The sequence below is a fragment of the Galendromus occidentalis genome, unplaced genomic scaffold (genome assembly GCF_000255335.2).
Source record: "Galendromus occidentalis unplaced genomic scaffold, Mocc_1.1 scf7180000077088, whole genome shotgun sequence".
NCBI lineage: Eukaryota > Metazoa > Arthropoda > Arachnida > Mesostigmata > Phytoseiidae > Galendromus > Galendromus occidentalis.
The window spans coordinates 549305-569567 of NW_003805076.1; the positions used below are offsets into that span (position 1 = coordinate 549305).

Genomic DNA, 20263 nt, shown 5'->3' on the forward strand with positions numbered 1-20263 from the left:
TCTCAATTCGAAAAACTGAGGTCATCGATCAACGATACACACAGGTGGGTCTTGATAATGGGAATATGAAGGAAAAGCGGAAAATATTCAAAAGCAAAGGCTGCCTCGCCGAACCGCCGCTGCTCGATGAGAATATTATGGCCTCCATAATTTACACTGGCGAGGCGGACAATAATGTTAACATGATGATCTCAGTGAGAGTGAGCCGTCAGACGGTCATTCGGACCACCAGTCCACCTCTGGTCCAGACCGTATGACCGTCACCAGACCACCACACTAGTCATACGGTATGGGCGAAGCCTAAATGACACGTCGATGCTGGGTATCGTCAGTTCATTGAGAGCCAGGGCGATCGAATCGACTTCTCCGGGCTGCGATTTCAGTCTCGTGACCATCGCGAAGCATTTCACTGGGGGTATGGCTTACAATGAGACGCGCAAGCTGGCGAGGAACCTCCTTGACTCCGAAACTTCTTCCGCGTCGAGAAATAAGCATGACCGAGAGGAGCGACATACGAACCAAGTCGGGAATCATGCAAGATGAATACAGACGAGGAAGGATAGCTCACGGCACCTTCGGTTCCGAGTTCCGAGTCCCGTGTATGATATGGAGCCGGTGGGATCCCATTCGGGCGTGCTCGCCTTCAGGCACACCTGTAGACCATTCCCGGATGATGCACAAGCCCATAGATGCACACGCCAGATTCCACCACGGTGCGTCAGTCTTGGTTTGTTGAGGGTGTCGGAGAAACAGAGCTGGGACGATGAGAGCGCGGAAAATCAGACAGCGAATCGTGCGAGAAGACAGAGCCTTTCCGGAGGTGTGGGTGCGAAACTTGAGCTCGCGGTCGAGGAACACTCCCAATTCCTAGAGCTCTGCGACCCCTACCTGGATTGAGGAGTTGCATGGAGTGTAGCTTCGACATAGCGCGGTCTGCTTAAAAGAGCGTTTTCTTAAGAGCCCGGAGCCACCCGCTGACATATGCTCGCTCAGTGGAAAGCAAGCTCCAAGCCGCATCGCCGGACATGTGAAGCTATCCTCGTCGCTAGCAATGAATTCTGACTTTATGTACGGTGGGTTCCCGAATTAAAAAGACCTCGAGGGAGAGGCAAAAAGCGTCCTCCATGAGCGAGAGTCCACCATGTCGAAAAATAGTCGGGGTGTCATGACCGGGGATATTGGCCCACAATAAACGAAGTCCTTCGTGAGCGAGTCCTCTATGGCGGCATTACACCGAAATATGTCTTGTATTATCTGCGCCCAAGTCCGGCACGATTGTGCCACGCCATTCTGGAATGCTCTGATGTCTGTTTCGGAATATCAGGCCCTCCGCATGTCAGTCCCGGATTCCGGCGTTCTGGCTGATTTGAGACCACGGCAAGTCATTGCCGGGGGTGAGCTACAGAGTGTCCGATAGCCACACAGGCTGGGGAAGATTGATCCACCATGGTCTCTCTCATTGATGGATCACATCGCTGCGGGCTCTGAGGCTCATATCATGCGGTCAACCACAGACTAACCGCTAGCTGTTGCAAAGGATCTCCATCCGGAATCGTCTGGACTGGCTCGCTTTAGTCGATATACTAACACTTCGCAAGCGATCCAGCGCGAGCTCGAGGTCTCCGGGCCTGCTTGCGAGATACGAAAGATCCGTCGCTCTGCCGAGGCGAGGGTGCCTTGACAGCTTCTTCCCTGGAAAAACGCATGGGGCGGTCTGTGCAAGGCCAGCGCGGCGGTTTCGGCGCGAGCCTGGCAAGCCCAGCTCGAGCTCGGTGGCGACGCTCGGCGGGATTACAGAATTGATCATCATCACAGAATTCCCTCTGTAGGCGTATTGAGGTCGCTTAGCATGCCGTCCCATGTCGGCCGCCATACAGCATCCGATGCCACCCTAGGGAGCAAGGCGCAGGTCCAGCTGAATGCCGCCGAAGCGCCCTCGCCCAAGTTGATATTGTCAGCTTTGATGTCAGAGATTCGTTATGCTGCCTCTGAAGCCGTCCCATCATTCCATTTTTCCTGCGGGTAGCACGAAGTCATTCGATGTTCCCCGTGCCAGGGGCCTCTTCGATAATAACTCGCAGTGTATTAATAATTTGGTTAAAGGTGCCTTTTTTTACGTGCTGAATGGTGATATGGGGAGAAACTCCGAAACGCCGAGCTTATTCGTGGAAGACGAGACAGCGCGAGCACATGGTCCCGCAGATCCATCTCTGCGAGAGAGCTTTGATCATCTACCTCAACGCCACAGCCCGCAGCCTTCATTTGAGAAAGAAAGCGAGCTTTTTGAGGACTCGCATGCTCTGTCTCTTTTCAGCAAAGATCATCGTCATCAAGATGATTTCCGTGGAACGAGTCCCGTCTCCACGTCCACCAGAATACAATTGCGATTCGCTTACGTCTAAATTAGTGACCTGTCATTATCTCTGTCTGTCCTCCTTAGCTGCGGGACGCTCGCGGTACCTTCCACCTCCCTGAGGAGCCCGTGCCCCCACCGGTACTAAAATATTGCATGTCTGCTGCTGTTACGACGACTGACAACAAAATACATACGGCTCTCTCAGCAGCAACACCACAAGCACAAATTACCAGGTGGCTGGACGCTTAGCTGTACGCATTCTGGCGGCATCGGCGAGCATACGTGGGCACCTGCGGATAGACGTGATAGGCCCTGCGAGCCAATTAGGAACCCTGTTCGCCCCCCGAGAAGGAGAACCGCATCGTTTTCGACGAAGCCGATATAGTCTCGTCCTCGACAATCACATGCAGAAACGACAACAACGGGAAAGTTTCGGTGATCCGCGCTTCTACAACTTGAATAGGCGTTTATGCTGACGGGGAGGAATCTGCGAGATCTCTCTCGATTGACATGATGGGCAATGCCGACGGGAAGACGAGAACCATCTTCTGTGCAGGTATGTGATTGCAGATCTTCGTTAATTTAGAGTTCTCCAGGACGTGAACACGAGCGACACATTCAACAGGCGGACTGAGTTGTTAAATTAGACTCCGGGGGAAGCGAAGAGTCCCGGAGACTAAGGGGCGATGAGGTTTTTCAATGTGTCCGCTTCGTTTTTGAGGAAGCTCGAGGGACGTGAGGCGCACGGAAACGCTCAATGGGTTCGATCGAAGTTTCTCGAGATCGGAGCTCACTCGGAGACAGTCATTCCGATCGGCCGATCGCAGATTTTCGGCCAATCGATGATTTTGAGGCGTAGCCATTGATTCTATAAGCATTTGTCCAAAAATGAGATTTCCCCGCTCGGTGGGATCAAAATCTCTAAGCCAGGTCTCTCAGCTTGGGATCCCATCCACAACTCTTCTGAGTGGTTAGCGATTACACACTGTGCTCGGAGTGATCGATGGAGGATATAAAATATTCGATCCATAGATGCCCCAGGGAAGCGAGCGAATCACCTTTCTTGGTAAGCCCGGCAATGAGAGATTCCGCCGCTAGCGATCCATGACCAGTGCCAGGAAGAAGCGCGAGCCGAGTAGCCGGTCAGAGCCTTCCGAATCTGATCGATGGCTGCCCGGGCCGGAATATGCACGATGGTGACATTCCATCGCTCGGCTTCAGGTCGCTCAGAAGCTCACAATCGATTGCAGCTGTATATTTTCTGATGAGCTATGTGGATCATAGATGCTGTAAGATATATTTGCGGGTAGTGAGTAGGCTTCGCAACCGCGGTTATTAACCGCAATCGCGGTTTTTCTTCAAGATGGGACTCTATTGGACACAGCGAGTAGCCGCAGTCAATAATCGCGTTTTTCATGAGATTTGCGGTTTTTTGAAAAGCCTAGTAGTGAGTCGCTCATGATTCGTAATACTTCGATCCGAAAGACTCTCCATGGTCGACGAGAGTCCACGAGCCGATTCCGCATCGACGTCGGATGCATGATTGAAGTCGTGGTCACGGATTTCGGCAATCGAGGGGCTAAGCTCGGCGAAATAAGTGGCCGGTTGACACCAGCGGAAGTTTGGAATCTCCACCTATGTGGCGCGCGGAGTTGCGAACCACGAAAATTTCCGATGCGTTCTCTCGAACTCGATGTCCCGAGGTTCTCGATGAGTTAAGCCATGGAAAGTATAAAAACTTCCTGCGGAGCGATCTGAGAATTTCGTCGCGATACCGAATTAGTCTTAATCGAATTCGATTCTCTTTCCAGGAAATCTACCGCCGGAAATTTCAGGACATCGTATTATATGTGATGACAAATGCGTTTACTCATTTGGAGGCTATTCACCGAAGGGGAACGATGATCCCATCGTGAAAGAACTCTGGAGATTCCACTGCCTAAGGAAAGAGTGGACAAAGGTCCCTGTGGCAGGCTCAATCCCGAAGGAGGTTGCTTCCAGTGGAGGTTCGTGGTCTACGATGGGATGAGCTTCTCGTCGCGGATGACGATATCGGTCTCTGGTCGAATATTCCGGGGAATTCCGAAGTATGCTCTGTGGGGTGATCCGCTCGATTTTTTTTCCAGTCGTGTTATTCGACAATCACATGTTCCTCTACGGTGGTACAGGCCTCCCCTTTGGTCACCGTCTCAATGGGGACGTCTATTACTGTAGTCTAGCGAAGAGGAATGAAAAGGGAGCCGTTGTGTGGAGGAAACTACCGGTCGAGGGGAAGGCTCCGAATCCCAGATACGGGCAGGTAACTATCATCGCGCCATTCATCGCCATCGTATGCCGAGGCTGTACAGCGCTCGGTGATCTCGGTTGCGAAGGGAACGACTAACTAATGTTTGATGATGTTTTCAGGCGGTTGCAGTCAATAAGCACTGCCTGTATGTAGTCGGAGGAACCGATGGCAGCAATTATTCGATTGAAGTACATCGGTTGCATTTACGAAAATTCCGCTGGGAGAAGCTGGCAGAAGATTCGCTAGATCCACTGGATGATGTCCCAGAGATCAGATATCGAGCGGAGATAATCATCCATGATGATGAAATTCTCGTTTTCGGAGGTGGTACCCCTGATTTGGTGTATGGCCTTTCAATGGTGAGTATGAATGATCCACGATATCCTCATAGGCTGAGAGTGACCGAGGCGCAGTCGAGTGCTTAGCGCTTCTCGTGCCCCGTCAGAGGAACGTGCGCCCCAGTAGAGTGAGCTCCATTCCGGGAAGAGTTCGGCGGCTTTTCTCATCCGGGAGCCAGCCTGATTCCGGGAGCCAGACTGTAAAATTCATCAGCTGGTCCTGGTCCCGATCTCATCGCGGAAATCCGCGATGCGACCCGGACGTTCAGCCTGGGATCTTAGGTAGCGGCTCGCTTGAGCTCCTCAACGGACCTCGATCCATCTCGGATCAATACGATGTTGTTTTGTCTGATTCTTGCCGAGATGCTTAGGAGTGCCGCAATTCGAAGCACTCTTTGTTTTCAGCTACCGGTGTTTAATTTGACCACGCGGAAGTGGACGCGGAAGGGGACGCTCCCGGACCCCGTGAACGGTTACCCAGGGGCAAGACGGTGCCACAGCGTGGTGCAATCGACCTGCGGCACTTGGGTTGTAATCGCAGGCGGCATTGGCGATCACAGATGTTGCGACGACATTTGGAAGCTGAACTTGGTCGAGATGAGATGGATGCGACTCGACCGATCCTTACCGGAAGGAGTATTCTTCCATTCCTCGGCAATAAGCACCGTAAGTCCGAATCCCACTAACTAAGTCCACTGGGCACGAATTCGCACAGGCCATAGAGCCCCAGATGGCGTGTTCAAGTATACGGCGCATCGAGCTCAGTCCCACATTTTCCAGGGCAATCGCATGTACACTTTCGGAGGCGTGCTGGCATCGAATGAGAGGACCAACAAGTTATCAGTGTTAGACGTTACGGTACCTTCTCTGCAAGACATGTGCGTGCAAATACTCCTGGATGCTAAGCCTTCGCTCTTCGGGACGGAATTTGACGACTTGACGAGGTTGGGAGTGCCTCGGAAATATGCTCGTCGGATAACCCCGTGAGCGAAAGAAGGTTCAGAAGATACCATCGTCACCGCAATCGAATCACCAGAGATTGTTTTTTTTCGTCGTTGATCGAGCGTAGATTCGGAGAACCATCGCGTCTCCTTTGTCGGTATTGATTCTCCACATTCATCCGTTAGCGAGATGTGTAAATCGCTCGCAAGCGGAGTCATTAGAAGCCTAGGGGTCATTACGAGTCGCGCCATTTCCGATGTTTCTATGTATCTTCGAAGTAAGCCTCTTGAGGCTCGAACTCGACGAGAAGCGAGAGTTCATCATCCCTGGTGGAAGAAGAATTGTACAGAGCAGTAAAGTGACTTTTTGAGAGGAACGACATGATTCTTGCATTGTCCGAAGACGACTAATGATTAAGACTCAGTCTCACGGATTGTCCCCTATGAGGTTTCACCCGAAGACTTCGAGTTCTGTCAGCACTTGCCGCGAAAGCGAGGCGGTCGAATCCCGAGATCCTCCATATCCAGCTTACTTCAAGCTTCCTCAGGAGCTCTAGGCCACCGCTGGTCTCGAATCGACGGAGTCTGTTTGGAAACTCGGGACGGCCGAGACAGGGAACGTTATCTGGATCCGGATTCGGGGCCAACTGAAGACAAATAGAGAGCAGAGCCACTTTGATATGTAGATGGCGAAGAACATCGAGCAGCGAGAGAAACATGATTTGCGAACGGAAGTCTTGCGAATTCTCATCCCCCCGGATTACGTGAGATTCGGTACTATCCATGACAGGCTCGTCGGGGATCGGGTTTTCAGGGTGGGGGCGAATTTTCATCTGAATACCACCGAGTATCCAGAGCTCGACGCAGGGAACGTCAGCGGGATTCGGATGAGTCGGCCGTGGAGGATGGTACCCGAGAGACTAGCGATACATAGATCACGGGAGTCTAGTTCTGAAGCTAAGGAAGCCGGCTCAACGAGTGTCTCGCCGATAGAAGGAATCATTGACCGTAGGAGCTGACAACTCGCACGAGTTTATTTTCGGGGTAAAGCTATACTTTTGGAATTCTTATCGGTATCCGGGTCGTCAACGTTCCGCACTACCTCCGTATCGACATTCATCAGGGAGCCCAGTGCCTGCGTCCTTTTTCTGATGCCTCAGTGAGAGTCTTCGACGACGAATTCCTTGCCGTTGATATAGGGCATGACTCTCTCCGGAGGCTTGATCCATCAAGCAGCTTTCGACGTGTACTGTAGAGATGAAAACGAGTTAGTAGATACCCTCATACGGAGTGATCCATGAACAGGGAAGATCAAGGGGGAGGACCTATCTCACTTTCTGCTTGTAGTATTCATTGAAGTCCTTCTTGGTTGCTGCCAGATGATCCTCGATAGCACTATTGACGGACTGTAAGCAAGGCGGATGAATCATTGCTAGGAAGACGGTGACACCCCACATAGGAATGACATCCCGGAGAGAACTCCCACCATTAGATAAATGGATGAGAATAAGTATCTGACCTACCTCTTTCGCAGCGGCGAACTCTCCCATGACGTCGACGTTACCAGCTTCTTTCCTGAATTGCTCAATGAATGCGCCTCTTTTTATGAGTTTGTCGTACATCGACATGGTTCTCGAGAAGAGGGACGATATCGACGTATGATTGGCCAACATGAGCCCAGAAACTCTGAATGGCGTCTTGACGTAGGGTGACCGTCTCGACAAGCAGACTCGGATGCCGGCTGGTGCCCAGGGAATGAAAGCCGCATATCGGCGGTCACGTAAGCGTGTTAACGACGAATGTAACTGTAATGCAAATGAGCGTGCAAAATACAAAAGGAGCATGATCCTTAAATCGCGGCTGATTTCTGTTCGGACCACATAATGACGTCATCAGAATCACTCACATCGGATGTGTCCACGTCGCCTTGAATGATATTCAACAAGTTCACGTAGCAGTGCTGATTGCCGCTGAAGTTCGTCGAGACCATCATGTTCTTCTGTTGCAAGAGTCTTCTCATGACGTCGAGGACCGTGGTTCGTTGGACAGCCTGTTCCTGGTCGTTGATCATCAAGGGCGTGAATCCTGGGGGTGATTAAAAGCTCCGTGCTTTAGTCCCGAAGAAGGGTTGCGATCGAGACCGATAACAGCTGTCAAATCGAACAAACTCCGTATGGGGGACAACCTGTCATGAGAAAATGTAGACTCTGAACCGGGATGAGCGGGAACAATAATGATTTGATATCGGTATAGAGCGCCGACGGGAAACGCATAGTAGCAGTTGAGAGCGACATGATATTCGACACCATGTTGTTGACCTGCGCGAACGATGGGTTCTGTATATGGAGTCTGGAAGGGAGATTAGAATCATTCTACTAACTAATTCCCATGATCAGCTAGCTCTCAGCTTCAGGACTTGGTCGCTCAGGGGAGTGCATCCTCGATGAGGCTCACCTTTCGCAAGCAATTCTGTTCAATGCCGTGTTATCAAGAACTATGCAACAGTCGGCGAATTCAATCAGACGTCTGAGAGTCAACATGGAGTTGTAGGGCTGCACCACGACATCAGCACTGTCGTCTTGATTCGGGAACACCGAATAGGTTTGGATGAGCTTCTTGGGGAAACGGTCCTTCACTTGCTCGATTATGTAACTGCCCATACCGGATCCTGTGCCGCCGGCTATGGAATGGCACAGCACGAACGCATCAAGCGAATCAACATTCTCGGTTTCCCTCTCGAGGATTTCCACGATCTTCGGAGAAGCGGAGGAAGTCGAATTAGTTCTCAAACATACGCGTCACGTCCACCCAGCCACGCTTCCGATGCCCCTTGCTCACTTCGTCTCTGAGTTGGTGTCCTTGACTGTAGCCCGACGCCCAATTGTTACCCGCGCCACCTCCTGTTTTGCTCACGTATATGTTCTCGCGGTTATAGAGTCTTTCGTGCTCTGAGTTGAGGATCGTGTTGATCACCCGAGGCTCCAGATCTACTAAGACGGATCTATGGGAGGGAAAAGTCAAGGTGGGGAAAGGCCCGTTAAGTATTATGCGTTTTGGTCGTCTCGAGTCTGGGTTGCTCAGAGTGCCCAGAATGTCATATCCTAATGTGACTCGGGCTATCTAACCTCGGAATATAATGGTTGTCATCGGCCTGATAGAAGAAAACATCCTTGCAATCTCCGATGTTGTCGTCAGGGTTGATCGCGATACCTTGCGGAGAGATTCCGTGTTCCAGGCACAATTTCTTCCAGAATTCGAATCCAACTGAAAGGGACTATTCATTCAGCTGCATCCCCCAATAGGCGTCGATTTGATCTTAAGTTCCGAACGCAGGAATTTGAAGCGGGTAAGGTACCCTCGTATATATAAAGTGAAACCTGTCTAATGAGATTATCTGTGGATGAGTCCGGAAGGCGGGCCGATATTTCGAACCATTGGGCAGGTTTTGAGTTTCGACCCATGAGACATATTTTGGTTCGAAGCCCGGGAAGAGCGGTCCGATACCTCGGGGGGCTCTCCTGAGAGCTTTTCACTGTATGTATATCTCGTATCTTGGGTCGATGGGTTATTAGCTCCTCGAGAACTCGAGCGCTCGTACCCCTGACCGATTCGATACTAACTCTGATTGCCACACTGGCCAGCTTGGATGGTCACGACTTGCCGTGACATCTGTTATTCGTCACAGATTCTGATAGAACGAATGTTTCTCAGTTTTTGGGCAAACTCGATTCTCCGCACTCTTCGTGGGGGAAGAGATGTTTTTGTTATGATCCGGAGTTCAAGTCGCCGCGACTTATAAGCGCGCGCCAAAACTCTCTCGGGATATCGTCTGCTAGGAGTCTTCCCCTTCCGAACGCGCGCGCGACTACATCCGATCCGATGATGGGGATTCGTCAAGCGAAGGTAAAGGAAATTGCTACATGGGTTCGAAAAATTCATGCACGACTATGAAACGAGTTATTTAGGAATGAAATGAAACACCCTCGAGTCTCTACGCCAGCTTCAGACCTCGCCTCGTGAAGCTCCACAGGCGACCAAGAGCCAAGAGGATCGAATGAGAGTCGGTTGAAAGCGCAGGGCTTGCCCTTCTCAACTCTGAATGATTCGAATATCGACGGGGGTTGAGTATGTGGGTGGACAACTGAGCTCCAGTCGGTTTCGATTAATTCTGCTGGGCTCTGATGGGAGACCGGAGCTTCCGAATGATGTGATTCCATTACATCTCCGGAGTGGAGTCGCGCGTGAGTGGGGTCTTACTGGCAAGAAGACTATATGTCCAGCGTGAGACATTTGAGAGCAGTCGACAAGAGAAGCTTTCGCGGTTGACAGAAATCAATATGAGCCCCTCTACGACAGAAGCCCCGCCAGCAGGATGGATACATATGGGGAAATATAAGTCTGCATCTCTATGGGAAGATTTCTGGATCGTGGAATGCACTTCCGAAATGCATCTCGCGTCAAAGCTCCCGGGCTGTCCGTCCAAATTCCCCTTGTCGGCGAGTCTTCGTTCCTTAGCACTTCGACATAAAACTCGCGACCAGTACTATCCTCGGGAATCGGACGCACAACGTCCACGGAGAGCACCACAAGCGTACGTCTGAAAAGCGTCCGTACCCACAGGGAACTTTACGTACTATTTTCGCAGTTTTAGCGGAATATGTGGAATCGAATCTGTGCGGCTCACGGACAGAAAAAATTAAGATGCAGGAAGGCGCTCCTGCGGATCGACGACGACTTGATTTTGAGAGCGTCTCTCCCACTCAAGTTGCCTTTTCTTCATCGGGACGGTCGGAATTTATTCAAGTCGAGAGCATACTCCGGAAAGCATGGTATCCGGAAGGTCGAGATACGAGATAGAGTGAAGACAGTTCCTCCCTCTCGTTGTGGTGGGTTCTCCTCTTCTCTCGCTTTGCTTCGGTTCCCTTTCCCAGAATCAGTGCTCTGTAGGGCGGCTGAGCCATCGCTGCCGCAGCTACTTCTACGGCTCCTACCACTGCATCTACCAGTTCTCGGATGATTTCTCATGTCTCTGGAAGTTTTGTGAACTCGATTACTGATCGACCGGAGGCTTTCCGACTTCAACTAACTGACTACTACAGCCAGCTAGCCTGCTAGTCGACTACTAACTGCGAGATCCGAGGGAAACGGTAGTTTCCGATCGTGCCCGAAGGCATCGGGAGACGAATCTCGAGCGAATTTCCCGGGGGAACGGAAAAGCTGATCTCCGAGTTCGTGGACATCACCATGTCCTGATCCTCCACGTAGTTATGAGGTGAGTCACACGCGGCGACGCGTATGCGCGATCTTTGCTCCAGTCAGTCAGTTCCTCTATCTCTGTACCCTAGACTTACGGGAGCTATTCCTCCCTTGCTACTCGGATGACGTGCTCTACGCTCCTTGGGTTTCATGGTATCCAATAATGCTATCTCTCATCCAAGCGACTCGAAGGTACCGTTCTCCGTGGCGACGCTCGCTCAGAAATCAAACTCCGTATAAAACGCATCTACAATCAGAACGATAGATCGCCGCTTCCGTAGAAAGCCTGACCGAGAGATTTCCAGTTCATGGTTCCGCAGAGTGAACCTTCATGGCATTGACGTTCCTCTAGGAGAGTGTGCCTACATTGGAACTGATAGGAATGGTCAGATTGTGCCGGCGAGAGCACGTTCAGGGAGTAGCCCATCGTCGGCGAGCTCCGCGTAGCGCTGTCGCGATTTCCGTCGGTCCAAAGATCAACTCCTACGGTTCCAGTTTCACTTGACTTATCGAGCGGCTATCGATGACAGAACAAATGATATTCTAATATTTTATTCGCGGGGGCGTTGGGGCATGTACCATTTTTCGCTTAAGTTTCTTGGCCAATTAAAAAAATTCACCGGATTCCCTCATTTGAAGACTAGCGAGTCCCGAGTTCCTACCTGGGATAGAGTGTACAACTCAACGGGTCGGGATGAATCGCCGATGCGATGAGAGCAGCGCGCATTGTAGGATGGGCTTCCTCCATCTGGAAAGACCGCAGGAAGCAACCCGGTTTCAGTCGGGGGACTACCAGTCCAACTATGTACCTGAACATAGTGAATGCCGCGGATCCCGTCTTTCCGAGAGTGCGTACATGATATTGCGAGATATGATCGATTTACAACCACGAACTGACGGGATGATAAGGATCCAATGAAACACTCATTCAGGAGTCGTCCTTCGTCACGGCTATTGAGCGCGTTACATTAATTAGTGGAGTGATGTCCCCGCAGCTTTGGAGTGATTGACTGCAAACTTTCGCCGCGTCAAGCCCACGCCTAGATGGACCCATGCGCGTCGTTTCGGAACTTCTAGTTCCTCTTATTCATAGCTCCGGCGATAGTCGAATTCGAGGGTAGGTAACGATACCAGGGCTGTAACGACGGTATCAGACACTTTTAGCTGTGCCCACTAGATGCTCGCTGGCTGCCAAGCGCTTCTACGTCGCAGAGAGCTCTGTCTTTGTGGCGACTTCAGATGAAACCATTGTACTAGAGACAGTTCCGCTCTGATCGGGTGCGGCATGTCGCTTCTCACAGGCTCATCTGAACGCTCTGAATGACTGTGCATATGTCCGCATCCGAGTCCCGAGCTCGAAAGGTGCCTTCCCCATGACGTGCCTGCTACGTATGTACGCTCCATCGTCAAGCATGCTCGCGTTTGAGATTCATCTTCTGGTGACCCTTGACTTAGTCGGAGATATCGGCATAGATCGGCAGAGCATTGCTTGCCGGATGGAGCACGTTTTCCCGAGATTCTCGTCTCGAGCTCAACGTTCTCTAATCGTGCGGGGGAGCTCAACGAGGGTCGCGGCCATCCGCCATCCGCCATCCGCCATCCGCCTCGAAAAGTGGTAGTATATTGCAACTTGATCACCACTTGAGCTCAGATCAGATGTTGTTCCGGAAGCATGGAAGAACGATAATCATCGGACCGTCGGGAACGACGAAACGTCTAGTTCAATGATCTTTCATTCTGTTCCCGGCGCTCGGGGCTTCGATGGGCTCATTTACCTGCTACTAGAAGCTGAATGAATGAGGAGAGCTTCTAGCAATCAAAAGTCAATCAAATCAATAAGTGTAATTATGCGAGAACAATAATTCTCTGAATGGGAGACACGACTTTGATTAGAGTCCATGATTGTCCCCGGAGAAGAATGTGATTCGGAAGTGATCCCGTTGTACATAGGTCCTCTTATTCCGGCTGCTGCTTTTGTCTGGGGAGGTCGATCGATTGGCACGTCTGTCTCTTCTCGTGCAAACAAACTCCGTGCAAAGTCGCCTCGGTCCGTGAAGTGACGCCGACGCCTCGTCGCTCGGGTGGGAGGTGGCGTTGCTTCGGAAGTTGCTGTCAGTATCATACCGTGATCCCTCTGAATGGAGGTTATGGCACCCAATCCTTCAGAAGTAGAGGGATCCCCGTCATATATGGGGACGTGCCCTTTCAATTATGGAAGCATGCTCCCCTGCATAGAATGATCCATAGATGGGGGCTGAGTTCCAGAGGAGCTCTTTCTGAATCGCGTCGTCCTCGAGGTTCTGGTCTAATCCAATCAATCATTCCACTTGATCCTACGAATTCGAGTGAATTCCGGGCCCCTCGATCCGATGTCCGCCCCGGAATCGAGACTTGGATTGTGCCCGTCAATTCGCGATCGCCGATCGCGGTATCCTCGCTCGGGAGCATTACCATGACTGATGTCCAGGCATCGAGCCTCAGCTGGTCGGTCCATCTCCGATGGAAACTAATCTTGAAGAGAATCGCCCTCGGGATTAGGCATGACTCCCGGGATTTCAGACCTACCGCTCCGAAATCCTGGCAGCCAGAAAATGCAAATGAACTTTTCTCATTCTCTTGCAGATTTTATGGTGCGTGTGATCAAAGTGTATCTAGACCTGAGTGTGGGCGAGGGAAACACTGGATGTTGATGCGGGCCAGGAGCGGAGTCGCGCAGGACCCATCCATCGACGTCACCTTCAGGAAACGGGATCGAGAAGTTTTGCCGATGAGGTCCGCGAGGATTGCCCATTCTAGCAGGCTCGCTTTTCTGCTCACACAATTCGGTAAGGTCGTGAAGCTCAAGATCAATGAGCGCATTCGGGATCGCAAAAGATTATTAATCGTATGTTTCCATCTCTCAAAGGCATCACAAGTCAAGAATACCTTTCATCAAAATACCTTAAGCGGAGTCGATCCTCCAGAAGTTTATCGTCACCATGGTGGAACTCGATGGAGCAAATAGACGAAATACGAATCATGCTGTCCTAAACAAGCTACTATCTAGGCAAGATGAAGGAAATCTAGAGGCTCCGGCAACAATCCGGAATGTGAGTTTGGGCGGTCGTGGTTCTCAACAGTATCAACTTGAATACGAGCCATACGTCGTTGATTCATGCTGCGGCCGATTCCAGGAGTCGAACATCGCGTCGGAAGCCCTCGGGGCATCCGCCGCATCTAGGCCAGAGGCGACCGGCCTCGGTCCCAGGACGGGATCGAAGTCGCTATCACCGTCGACGCTTCGGAGTCCTGGTCTCGCGCGAATACGTCATGACGACTCAGAAAATTCATCTTCGAGCCGGTCGTCGTCGTCGGGAACTCGCAAGAAACAACGGCTCCCACCCGATGGAGGATGGGGTTGGATGGTCGTGTTGGCATCGTTCGCTATAAATTTGATCTCAGATGGAGTTTCGTCATCACTCGGAGTTTTCCTGCCAGACTTGACACTGTACTTCAAAGTAGGACGAGGCCATGCGGCGTGGGTAGCCAGTCTCTTCCTCTCTATGCCACTCTTGGCCGGTCCGATTGCCTCTTGGCTCACGGATCGTTATGGATGTCGGCGTGTCTGCATAATGGGCTCCATCTTGGCGTCATTGGGATTCGTGCTCTCCTACTTTTCCAACTCGCTCGCTCTTCTATACGTCACGTTCTCATTCGCGGGGTTCGGGCTCGCTCTCTGCTACGTTACGTCGGTCGTGATCGTCGCATACTACTTCGAAAAGAAGCGCTGCCTCGCGACCGGGCTCTCAGTCTGCGGCTCCGGCGTTGGCACCTTCATATTCGCCCCGCTGACCTACATGCTCGTGGCAGAATACACTTGGAGGGGAACATTGCTCATCTTCGCTGGATTCTTCCTGAATATGGTTGCCTCAGGCGCCCTGATGAGGGACCTCGATATTCAAAACGAAAGCGACGATGAAGAAGACAATCACAGCGCCGTATCAAGCCAATGGAACTCTGCCAGTCACCTGGACGACGGCAAACGGATGTATCATTCCTTATTGCAATTGCCTACCTATCTCTCGAATGAGTCCCCGAAACTACCCGTGCAGGTGGGTCGTGGCGGACGAGATAGTATATTGTGATCGCCTTCATGGACCATGTGCGTCATCATGATCATCCACGAGCATCGAGCTTGTGAGGGTTAGCCGTATCCCTACTTTTTTTCCAGGTTCTCACGGAGATGTCATCAAAAGAAAAAGGTCACTTGAAGTCTCTTCTAGAGCTATATCCGAACCTGTGGCATGACGTGCTGAACCAAAATGACGACCCCTACTTGACTGTCAAGTCTTCTCCGTTATTCAAAACCATCCAAGAGCACCGGGTATTGGAGGATGTTTCCACCCTCTTCCGAAATGATTGGGAGAAGAAAATCCCGAAACTCGATGAAACGTTAGAAATGCAATCTCAAAGCTCCGCTACGCTACCAGGCGATGCCACCACTACCATTCCCAGCGCAAGAAAAGAAACCGTTCTCTCTCTTGATCCGGGCGCAGCGAATAATGGTGTCGTCAGGAGTAGTTTAGCTTGTGCTACGGTGAGCACGAAGAAATCTTCAAGTTTGCGCCAGAATAGACAGGCTAGCATTGGGCCACTGCCCTTACTTCCAAGAGACAGGGCCAACTCTGCGGCCTATCTACGCAACTTGAGATTGCAGCGGGGCTCTCTTACCTATCGAGGAGCCATGCTCAACATTAAAAGGTATGGTCACTGTCTTCTTGTGTATGTTCCCTCATCGACCCGACCACGACAGGCCACAGCCGTGGACTGACTCAGCTTAGCTTCATGATCACATTCCAGGTATCGACTCAAGGCTTCTAGCTGTCCGAACATTTATCGAAATTCCATGACCACCATCCATGATATGGACTCCACTCCTTTCGAATTCTTCGAAGACCTGAGAGACGTTGTATGCGACATGATGGATGTCAGACTACTGACAAATTTTAAGTGAGTACGCATTCGAGTTCAATACATTCATCATGCCCGCATACAGAAGCACATACATATATGCACACATGAAGGATCCTTCGCTCCAAGTCCACGGAAGCGGACGAAGAGAAGTGTCGAGAGGCATTCTCAACCATTCAGTCCCGTGAGGAGAATTATTATTATAAAACGGGTTCGGATCTCTATGGGGCTGGAATCAAAAATGACCACCCGCTCCAATACTTCAGCATTACGAAACCATGTACAGGGAGGGGGGCGATAGCTTCTTTCAGACTCGACTTGGATGTGCCTTTGGCTACATGGGGATGTCATGAGCAGAGGTTCCCGAAGTGGTCCACGGCGACGGGTCGCTGGAGGATCCTATGGGGGATTCCACAGCTCTCGAAGGGCTAGTGCTAAGGATACATACGGGGACCAAAGGGGATCCGCTGCCGTTCGACGCGGGATCGAGCCGTCAGCGCAGCCGTCCTGACGGTCCGTCAAGCGACGCGCGGACTCTGACGATTCCGTATTGGAAGGAACCTTCTGAGTGCTTCGCGACTGTCCGATGATCTCGCGATTCCTCAATTTTTCTGACTGCTCCCTGATGAGCGGTGAGGGAGTGAACAAGCGGAGTCGCTATCGAATCCTCTTGAAACCCATTGAGCATAAGCGTTGTATGACTTTCACTCTCAGTCAGTTGAGAACATCGGTTCCCGAACTATGGGGCGACGTCGTGAATCGAACTCGGAACCTCCTCGACGATGATGGCGTCTCATTGGCCGTGGGAGAACTCTATTTATCCATGAAAGATCCTTCCTATGCGATGAGCACTCGGCATCCGCGCGGGTCTCTACCGCGACGCCTGGAGGCATCGCAGCCTCCCGACTCGAGGATTTCCTCACTGATCTAGAATATCGCTAGTCTGTGACATGTGTCACGAACCCACGTTCGGTGATGCTAGGTATAACGTACGACAGACTTCGGAAAGTATAGGAGCCCACTCAGGGAAACCGTTCGCGGGCTTTCTAGGGGAAGGAGGATACGGTGAGGAGGTTGATATCCACACAGCGCCCTCGGGCCACTAGTCCGGGTCAGAAAGTGTCAGCTCGAGAATCGATTCACGGTCGATTCCGTCAAGCTCTGGTTATTCTAAAATAAAAGTTGCCCCTGGTGTCCACCCCAGTGAAACGAAATAGAAGTCGTTTTCCATCTGATCGTGGCGGGTTGGTAACATTTGGTGTCAGAAGTTTCGAGCGAATCTGCGTAGGTCAGCGATCGGTCATCGTGACACGCACACTCCATACCCGCTCTCAAGTTCTCGGCTTGAAGGGGTTTTCAAGGAAATTTCACGGCCGACGTCCTTCATAGGAGTCCGGTGATCTTTCAATTGTTCTGATCATTGGGATCAGAAAAACCAGGCGTCCGTAGCGTCAGCATCGCAGGACGCTGGTCATACCCGCTCTCCGTTCATCACACGGAAAGGGTTCTGAGGGATTTCACTCAGGTTTCCGGCCGAGTGAAATAAGTCTCCGAAATTCATCTTTTCGCTGTGCTCGACGCGAAGCTCGGCAGCCAAGTGCGGTTTTGGGTCATCAGAGAGACTTCCAAAACTTCAGTTCAGGAGCTATAGTGAATCAGAGCTCTCAGTGCTTTGCTCAATTTCTACAATTAACGAATCAGGAATTATTCGACCTATTCCATCCAATCGGTTCCCCACTCCATCGTCGACAGCGCATTCACCTGTTCAGGTTTCCGGCCGAGCAGGATCTCCGATCGGTGTTGAGATCACCGTAGCGAGTAGGGTAGGCTTAGGCTCGGGTTGACGGCCCGATCGGAGCAGCAGTATCATGGCAGACCACGGTGAGAAGATGAAACCCGAAGAAGGTACATCGGCGGAACTCACAGAGGACGACTGCCGTTTAGACTCGGAACTCGTGGAGAGTAAAAAATCGCGGAAGGTGATTTACCGTAATGTAGACGAGCTTTTGGCAGTCACACACCAACTCGAATCATTAACGAGTAAACCCTTAATACTGACCCGAAAGTTAGAGCGAGTCTCACGTCTGGCAGCAGAACTGGAGGCTCGGCTAACCACCGTAGTGAACACGATCCAGAGGCTGTGTGGAGAGCTAGGTGAGGAGTACCCGGATGACGAAGATAGGGCTCTCTTCTATGGGGAAGTCTTCGAAGACATCAAGGCGACCATAGAGCAATATCGGGCAGATATCGCAACCGCGCCGGCTTCGGTCACACCGGTTTCAGTCGCACCAGTTTCGGTAGCACCGGTTCGCGATAGACCGACAGCAAACCAGGCACTAGCTCTGGAAAGCACCCCAAACAGCCGGGTTCCGCCCGGTTCTGAATCTACGCCAAGATTCTTACATAGCTTCATGGATACAGACAGTTTGGATCGGCAAGCGGAGAGCAACATTCGGAATGCTGGAAACCCGCCACAAAACGCCGTGGGGCCGCCGCAGACGGGCAACGAACGACCGCAACTCTCCATACAGGAGGATGCCCCAGTACCCTCGCCAATCTCTCCGGCACCGGGAACGACAGCGGCAATCGGAATCCCCAGTCAATCTCTGCCGACGATTGGTTATTCGCTGGGTAAAAACGCCCGGGAGGTTCCCAAGTTCAGCGGGACCCGCGGAAGTTCCGAGAATGGCAACAACTATTTTCGGTATTTGTTGACCAAACTCCGGCCCCAGTCATAGAAAAGCTGAATCTGCTCCGAAAATCATTGTCAGGCAGAGCATTGACGGCAATCGCTCACCTCCAATGGGAGGAGAGTCATTACAATGTTGGCATTGGGGAGGAGTCGCACTCACCCTACAGAAGATTCGGAGCAGATTCCTCATCCTGAAGGGTAGGAAACTCACGAGTGACGCGTTGAAATCTTGTCAGAGATGCAAGCGCTTTACCGCCATGCCGGCAGCAGAAATCACGCCGCCGCTACCCTCTTCAGGATTGACAACACCCCCATTCTCTTTTGCGGAGTAGACTTTGCCGGGCCTCTCCACTGCAGATCGGAACTCGGCGCGGAAACGAAGGCTTACATCCTCCTTTTCACATGCGCAGTTTCCCGGGCTGTGCATCTAGAGATGACATACGATCTCTCAACCTATGAGGTGCTCAGAGCACTACAGAAATTCCTCGCCAGACGACCAACGGCGAAGAATTTATTCTCAGATAACGGAGCTTCGTTTCGTCGGGCAGACAGGGAAATCAAGCTGATCTACCAACACATAGCGAACGGCGATATCGCAAACTGGATCGTGAAATCCCACATGTCGTGGAAATTCATAACCCCGGCAGCACCATGGGTTGGCGGATTTTGGGAGAGAATGGTGGGGGCCACTAAGCGATGTCTCTACCGGGTAATCGGGAGTTCAAAGCCTTACCTCAGAGACCTGGAGGTTATTCTGTGCGGTGTGGAGTCAATCATCAACCAGAGACCATTAACTCCGGCGACGATTGATCCGAGCGAGATCAAAGCGCTGTCACCGGCAAATTTGATGTACGGTTATGAGGGGAATACATTTTTTCCGGAAATGTCATTCGAGCCGAAGCGTAAGCTAGACATAGGAGCGGTTGTGTTCTCCAAGCGATGGAGTTTCCAGCACAAATTCTGACGGATTTCTGGAAGAGATTCCGCACAGAGTACCTAACCCATTTACGATCGGCACACAGCAGGAAACCGGTGAACCAACGATCATTGAGAGTCGGAGAGATTTGCATTTTAAAGGACGACAAATCCTCCCGCGGTTTCTGGCCGCTGGTGAGAATCCTCAGAATGCACGGAGGTGCCGGATCTGACTCACGTAGGCGCTCGTGCACAATCCTAACTGGTCGCGGACAAACGCTTACCCGACCGATTCAACTACTATACCCGTTAGACGTCGAAGAATTAGAGCCGCTACAGAAATAGCGATTGTTTCTAGACAACCGATCATCAAAACGGCGAGCTCGGAAAAGAAACATGGCGCAACCTCGGAGACTCGATTTCACATATCGTTTTCGAGTTTGTGAGAGAGGAAACCTGCTCACGAGGGCCAGCCCGGCAGGAATGATGTTCGTTATCGGAGCCTATAGATTTCGGAATTGGGTTCCC

At 51.5% G+C, this 20263-nt stretch overlaps 3 protein-coding genes across 3 annotated transcripts; 2 read left to right on the top strand and 1 right to left on the bottom strand.

Annotated features, from left to right (window-relative positions):
- Window positions 1–2550: 2550 nt before the first annotated feature.
- slim (scruin like at the midline) lies at window positions 2551–6299 on the top strand. The gene is made up of 6 exons (XM_003740864.2): window positions 2551–2912; window positions 4168–4362; window positions 4483–4655; window positions 4763–5002; window positions 5387–5647; window positions 5762–6299. Exons 1-6 carry the CDS (start codon window positions 2867–2869, stop codon window positions 5966–5968), a joined length of 1122 nt encoding a protein of 373 aa, XP_003740912.1. The 5' UTR covers window positions 2551–2866; the 3' UTR covers window positions 5969–6299.
- Window positions 6300–6984: 685 nt separating this feature from the next.
- Window positions 6985–9698, bottom strand: LOC100902683 (tubulin gamma-1 chain). The gene is made up of 9 exons (XM_003740863.1): window positions 9543–9698; window positions 9048–9186; window positions 8761–8923; window positions 8377–8675; window positions 8108–8271; window positions 7829–8007; window positions 7446–7727; window positions 7257–7328; window positions 6985–7171 (listed from the first exon to the last, which is right to left on the bottom strand). Exons 1-9 carry the CDS (start codon window positions 9589–9591, stop codon window positions 7151–7153), a joined length of 1368 nt encoding a protein of 455 aa, XP_003740911.1. The 5' UTR covers window positions 9592–9698; the 3' UTR covers window positions 6985–7150.
- Window positions 9699–14156: 4458 nt separating this feature from the next.
- On the top strand, window positions 14157–16171 carry LOC100906583 (uncharacterized). Its single transcript, XM_029110762.1, has 4 exons — window positions 14157–14267; window positions 14352–15269; window positions 15389–15918; window positions 16018–16171. The coding sequence occupies exons 1-4, from the start codon at window positions 14157–14159 to the stop codon at window positions 16169–16171; spliced, it is 1713 nt and encodes a 570-aa protein (XP_028966595.1).
- The last annotated feature ends 4092 nt before the right edge of the window (window positions 16172–20263 follow it).